At 42.4% G+C, this 7,480-nt stretch overlaps 1 protein-coding gene across 1 annotated transcript; it reads right to left on the bottom strand.

Annotated features, from left to right (window-relative positions):
• Positions 1-1,173: 1,173 nt before the first annotated feature.
• Positions 1,174-2,366, bottom strand: IRGM (immunity related GTPase M). The gene is given in 2 exon segments (XM_025924899.2): positions 1,174-2,246; positions 2,249-2,366. Coding segments are annotated over 2 exon segments (1,191 nt in total).
• Positions 2,367-7,480: the final 5,114 nt, after the last annotated feature.

The raw sequence follows: 7,480 nt of genomic DNA, 5'->3' as shown, positions 1-7,480 counted from the left end.
AACACAACAGGAATGTCCACTTTCACCACTGGTGTTTAACATAGTGTTGGAAGTCTTAGCATCAGCAATCAGACAACAAAATGAAATCAAAGGCATAAAAATTGGCAAAGATGAAGTCAAACTTTTACTTTTCACAGATGACATGATACTCTACATGGAAAACCCAACAGACTCCACCAAAAATCTGCTAGAAACTGACACATGAAAAGTCAAAATCAGTGTACAGAAATCGGTTGCATTTTTATACACCAATAATGAAGCAACAGAAAGAGAAATCAAGAAACTGATCCCATTCACAATTGCACCAAGAACCATAAAATACCTAGGAATTAGCCTAACCAAAGATGTAAAAGATGTATGCCGAAAACTATAGAAAGCTTATGAAGGAAATTGAAGAAGACACAAAGAAATGGAAAAACATTCCATGCTCAGCATCTGGAAGGATAAATATTGTCAAAATGTCAATACTACCCAAAGAAATCTGTGCATTCAATTCAATCCCAATCAAAATTGCACCAGCATTCTTCTCAAAGCTAGAACAAACAATCATAAAATTTGTATGGACCCACAAAAGACCCTGAATAGTAATAATGAGGAAGAAAACCAAAGCAGGAAGCATCACAATCCCAGAGAGTCTTCATAAGACAGAAGCTGCAGGCTTTTCATAACAAAATTTTGGAACTTTTGGACATTTTATTCTTGCTGCATGTTCACTCCAAGGAAAGGGATCAAACATATCCATAAAAAGAGGAGATAATATTGGAGACCATCTTAAAGGGCCTACCAGTGACTGGGGCAGGTGAAAGTTGTGTGATTCCACAGAGTGTGAAGTGAGAAATGAAAGAACAGGGGACACAAAGAGGCATCAGAGAAATGATGTTAACATTAATTGACAAGAGTATGACAGAGCAAGATTGTATGTCACACTGAGCATATATTTTCTTCCACCTTCAGATACAAACTAATTTAATAAATACAAGAAGTAGAACACATATTGGGGTTTCCTGACATGGGTTCAAAATGAGCAAGTCAGTTCATTTACTTCAAGGAACTTCGTACCAATGAAAGTGGAAGTGTTGAGCTCAATTGAGAATTCAGAAAGGGTACAGTATGAGGAGAGGACCCCAGATGTCCTGACTTTCCTCTAGAAGGAGCTGATGAGAAGTCACCTCTTCAGATGATGGAGTCTGTCAGGATTTTCTTCAGTATGGCCCTAGTATCCTCAGCAACTATCTCAAGGAGAAGTCTGTGTATCCACTTTCTCAGGCAGTTGATAATAGCATTACCTAACAGTGGGATGTATCTCAAAATTGAATATAAGTAAGAGGCTGTATTACAGTTCATGCAAGATAATTCCCAGTCCCCTCTGAGGACAGTCTGCAGATCCCTAGATTTCATAATGGCCCTGTATTCCTCCGTGGGTTTCCCCATGCACTGAGCCATCTGCTGGAGAGATACATCATCCACACCAAAGAGCAAGTGGTAGGCATTCAGACACTCCTCCAGATCATCTGCATTCCAGATGCCAAGGGAGTCCTGGAAAGACTTGGAGGCTATTTTCTCCTGCAAAATGGTCACTTTGTCATTAATGACCTTCTTATAAGTGTGGGACAGATTCTCTAGAGGACCATGGTACCTGATGTCAGAGACGTCTTTGTGCAAGATGTTCCTAAGCTCTGGGAAATCATGCGATAAGGGGTCAAAGCTGGAGACCAGGAATGTGATGGGTTCATGCACTCTCTCCTTCTGGAGAGTTTCCTGGATATTCTCTCGGATATTCTGCAGGAGTCGTTCCTCTGAGAGGGTAGTTGTGCTGAGGTCCCTGTCCAGCTTGGTCCAGATGATGTAGAACCTCTTTCCCATGCCCTGAATGGTTTTAGCAAGTTTCACGAGATTCATGCTGAACTGTTCAGATGCAATAATGATGAAGAAGTCATACTGGCTAAACTGCATCTCCTCCATATAGTTCTCCAGGCTTTGGGTGGCAGCCCCTGTGCCAGGCAGATCCCACAGCACCACATTGGGAAAGAGGGAAGAAGAGTAGCAAATGGGAATCTGGGTGGTCCTCACCACCCCAGTGGGGGCTGATGCTTCATCCTCATGCCCAATTCCCCGTAGTGCATTGATGAAGGAAGACATACCATTGCCGGAGTCTCCAGTTACAGCAATGTTCACTGGGGATCTGGATGCTCTCTCCAGAGTTCCCCTGACCACAGAGACCACCTCCAGCAACTTCCCTTCTCCACAGACTTTTCTATGTTTAAGGCAGTCTCCTTAGGTAAGAAGCTCCAGCCCATATTGTATTGCACAGCAGAGGTGAAGGATGTACGTAATGGGGTATGAAGGGATGGGGTGGGCTGTGTCATGTCACTAAGAAGTGGAGTGACCTGCAGAAATAGGAAGAACATGGGAGTTAGGAGGGCCAGGTACAGAGCACAGCAGAAGAATCATCAGTTTTGGTACCCCAAACTGAGGATGTCAGATCCACACCCAATTCACTACAAAGGCATTTAGATTAGAAATAACAAGTCTCTTCAAAATGTTTTATAGTTTGTCAAAAATTTAAACATATTTGTCAACCATAGAAAGTGGAGAAATTCTACTGTTTGTGGCAACATGGATGGACCTTGAAAGCATCATGCTGAGTAAAATAAATCAGACAGTGACACAAATACTGTATGTTCGAACTCATGTGTGAAATCTAAAAATAAATTCATGGAAAAGAGAACAGACTTGTGGAGAGACAGAGGCAGAGGGTGAGAAGAGGGGCAGTTGGAAGAAGTGATCAAAAGCTACAAGATTTCAGTTATAAGATAAAAGGGATGTAGTGTACAACCTGATGACTAGATAACACTTCTGTATGATTTATAGGAAAGTTGTTAATGAATGAATCCTAAGAGTTTCCATCATAGGAGAATTTTTCTCTCTTAAAAATGATTATTTATCTTGAGAGAAGGAGAGAGAGGGAGTAGTGGGGGCAGGGGTGTAGAGAGAGAGGGAGAGAGAGAATCCCAAGCAGTCTCCATGTGGTCAGCACAGACCTCCATGCAGGTCTCAGTCTCATGAACCATGAGATCATGACCTGAGTTGAAGTCAAGAGTAGGATGCCCAACCAACTAAGCCACCCAGGCACCCCTTTATTTCTTTGATTTTTTATTGTATTTAAGTGAGATGATAAATGTTAAGTGAACCTATTGTGATAATCATTTCACAATATATGTAAATCAACTCATCATGTTGTATGCCTTAAATTCAACAGTGTTGTATGTCATTTACTTTTCAATAAAACTGATAATAAAATTTAAATAGAGTTACCAAATTATCTAACAATTCCATTGCCAAGTGTATACCCAAGAGCAGTGACAACATACATCTATTTAAAACCTGCTTGCAAGGGCACCTGGGTGGCTCAGTTGGTTAAGTGTCCAACTTCAGCTCAGGTCATGACCTCCTGGTTCATGAGGTCTAGCCCTGCATCAGGTTCTGGGCTGACAGATCAGAGCCTGCATCCTGCTTCAGGTCCTGTGTGTGTCTCTCTCTCTGTCCCTCTCCTGGCTGTGCTTTCTCTCTCTCTCTCTCAAAAATAAATAAACATTAAAAATAATTAAAAAAAATAAAAAAAATCCTTCATGCAAATGTTCATGGCAGCATTATTTATAATACCCCTCAGGTGGAATTAACACGATTATCCACCAGCTGACCAATGATTAAACAAAAGTGATCTATCCATTCAAGAGAACCGTATTGGTCAGGAAAAAGAAATACAATGCTGATATCTGCTACAACATGGATGAACCTCAAAACTCTATAATCAGGGAAAGGAGACAGTCCATTGGATCATGTATTGTATGATTCTATTCATATGAAATGTCCGGAATAAGCTAATCCATAGACAAAGAAAATATATTGGGGATTTCCTAGATCTGTAGGGCAAACAGTATGAGGGAAAAGAGAGGTGGCAGTCAAGAGGTACAGGATATCTTTTGGATAATGAAATGTTTTAAATTTGATTATGATGGCTGTACAACTTTGTGACTATATTAAAAGCTACAGAAAACTTTAAAGGGGAGAAAATGTAGAATGTGTAATTTATATCCCAATAAAGCTATTGAAAAGAAAAGCAGCAGAGGTGCTTATTCAGGAGATGTGCACATTTTAGGGACTCATAGGAGACCATTGAGGAATGCTCTGCAGCTGTGGTGCCAGTAGTCATCACCAAAAGAGGTTATACACATGAGTGCTCTTGAGCCACAGAGCAGCATGAGGTTTGCTCAGTCAGGAGGCAGGTAGGTACAAGTACACCTTCTCCCAGACTGGGACAACATGATGGCCCACTAGGGATATATGCAGGGAAGAAGGAAGCTTGTGCAAACTCTTCATACTCTTCAATCCTGAGGATCCACATATCCTGAATGCATATGTCTTCAGAGTCAAGAACAATTTAATTATTTTTTAACAACACTGAAAAGTGCATTGTCTTTTCCCATTTTCCATGTCTTTCACCACTAACTGCATACCTGAGGAATCCTTGTCCCTCATCCACTTCAACATCTAAGTTAAAGAACCTTCCAAATAATGTCCTCCTGGTTTTTTAAGTCAGCACTTATGTTTTACATGATTGTTTATATTTGTCACTGTTGTTATTACTATTATAAGTATTTATGTTTTGCCATGTACTTTCTCTTGTAAGCTGAGGCCTGTGGCAAGATAGCAAGCATTTTATAAGGCAGGACTGGGAAAAAGAATGGTTGGGATTATCTAGTGGCTTCTCCTCCTGGGGGCTACACACAGTGCTGGCTGGTGGGTTTTCCCAATCTACAAGTTATGACTGATTGCTGTGGTGATTTCTCTTAAGATATATACTATCTCTATGTGTATAGATGCAAATTTTAAAACATTTTAAAATCAAAGCTGCCTGTTTGGCTGAAGAGTTTCCCTGTGAGCCCTAGGGGCCTTCTATTCCATGAAGGCTTCCCTTCCAGACTCATCTATGGGGTCTCCTGAGTCTGCTGGAGATCAGTCCTCACACCCAAGTACTTAGGTTTCTGCCTCAGAAGGAGTGCAGTCCTGTCTGTAGGACAAATTTCATGTGACTGCAGGTCCTGAGGTGCAGCTTCTTACTCTCCACACTGGCTTTCCTCTACACAGGTGAGTCCAACTTGCAACACTGCCCTCCAGAATTCTTGGTGCTTTCATCCTCCATAAGGCCTGGACACACTTTCCCAATGAGGAAACTGCCAAGAGACCTGAGTTTGCAGACAAGCTGGGTCCAGGGTAATATGAATGCTTTCACATTGAAAACCAAGCCCCAGTATACTGTCTTTTCCAGAAGGGAAGCCATGCTACCCACCTCAGAGGACTCCTTTGAGGGTTGGATGCTAAGATCCAGGTGAAGCTCTGGACAGGCCCTGTAGCAACCTCTTGGCGAATCCTCTCTGGTCTTATTAGGATCTCTGAGGAAGAGTTTTCTCTGGTTCTTCTTACTCCCTCCAACTCTTACAACAGTGTATGAAGATTCTGATCTGTGAGTCTTTCTGGGCTGGGTCTTCTGCATGCCTTCTCTTGATTAATCTTCTCCAAGCTCTATTAGACAAGAAATATTACTATTCCTGGTTACAGATGAAGAAATGATGTCTCACAGATGAGAAACAAACCTCAAATTGCACAGCAATGATTGAGGATCCAAGATTTAAACCCATAGTATGATTCTCTATTCCTGCTGGACAGGAAGGGAGGACATTCCTAGTTAGTGCTGAGTCTCCAACCCCAGGACCTGAAAGATTGCTGGATGCTGAGATGCTTCTCCTGGGGATGTGGATTTCTCTTATTGCTATCAACTGCCATTTATTTTTCCCTGGATGCATCCTTCCTAATTTGGGAAGAGATTGGAAATCACAGTCCTCTCTCACCTCCTATCCTCACTACACATTAAAGAAGACCCACTGATTTGAAAATGTGAGGAAAAATCCCAGAGTGTCCCCACTTCTCAGAAAATGTTGCAGGGAAATTGACCCTCATCAAGAGATAGAGATGTCTCACGAAATGATCAGGTGATGCTGGGACTTCAGAGGGAGGGAAGCTGATGGATTATGATGTGATCACCATCCTATCTGCTTGGGGACAAGAGTCCCCTAGGGCCTGGGGCCTGGGCCCACAAAATATTCAGTGTCCTCCACCAAGGGTCCCTGTGACAAACTTGAGGTACAATAGATCAGTAAGGATGATGTCTTCTTCTGCGGGTAGTAGAGATGGACTGAGACAGAATGAATAACTTGGTGGTGAGGCAGAGCACACATGGGCAAAGCTGCCTAGAAGCTAGAAAGATGGAGTTCTGCTCTGGGTCAGACTGAAAGAACATTCTGCAATAAGAATACCTAAGAGTAGTCCTCCCTTGCCCTTGTACTCAAAGCCTTCTTTAAGACCTCTCTTGACTATTCTCTAAAATAGTCTTGGTTCTTGTTTATGGGGGATGTAGAGGTTCCTGGAGGTCTCAACTACCATTCTGGCTTGAGAGAGACAATCTCCTGGGTGAGTTCCAGGCTCACTGACTTTTTTGTGCAAAGGGGTTTCCTTTGCCCATGAGCACACTATGTATTTTAATTGCCTATAAGTTTGCCCCTACTATGGGATGGGGAAGTCCATATGTCCTTATCAGCAGTCCTGTAGGGCCCAGGTCAGCTAGAACACAGGAACTGGGCTAGATAGAGCCCTTGAATCCTTTTCCTGGTTTGTCTGAATCCCATCACAACCTCCATATGTACCCATCTCACCTTGACCTCTCTGATTTCTCTATTAGATCAATTGTAAAACAAACAAACAAACAAACAACCCTGTTTCCAAAAGTTTAAAGTCCCAGAAAGTATTGTTTTCTCCCTTGATAGATGGCAGGCATCATTAAAATACACTTGTGGGGGCAGGGTGCTTGGGTGCCTCAGTCAGTTAAGCATCTGACTCTACTTCAGCTCAGGTCATGATCTCACAGTTTGTTAGTTTGAACCCCTCATTGGGCTCTATGCTGGCAGCTCAGAGCCTGAAGGTTGCTTTGGATTCTGTATCTCCTTTTTTCTCTGCCACTTCCCTGCTTGTGCGCTCTCTCTCTCTCTCTCTCTCTCTCAAAAATAAACTTTAAAAAATAAAAAAATACACATGTGGGTCTTACAGTAAATAATTCCCTAAACTCTGCCTTGTGCCCTTAGTGCCCAGCAAGTCTGGGACAATTTCTTTCAAATGAATGAAGCACAATATGCCATTGTATACCCTTCATTTAGTGGTTGACAGATGATGTTCCTTCCTAAATGTGTCATCTCAAATGATGAAGCCAGCTCCTCCACACCCCTTTGGAAAGTAAGTAGGGCCCAGAGCAGTGTATGAACCCCTGCCCCACAGTGGGTATAGGAGGTGGGCACAAACCTACACTTTTCCAGACCATTTCTGTGACCATGTCTGACCCAACCATGGACTTTGCACATGTCTGCTCACC

Source organism: Puma concolor, chromosome A1, assembly GCF_028749965.1.
Source record: "Puma concolor isolate L17-30 chromosome A1, mPumCon1.1.hap2, whole genome shotgun sequence".
NCBI lineage: Eukaryota > Metazoa > Chordata > Mammalia > Carnivora > Felidae > Puma > Puma concolor.
This window is presented reverse-complemented; position numbering and strand designations above follow the sequence as displayed.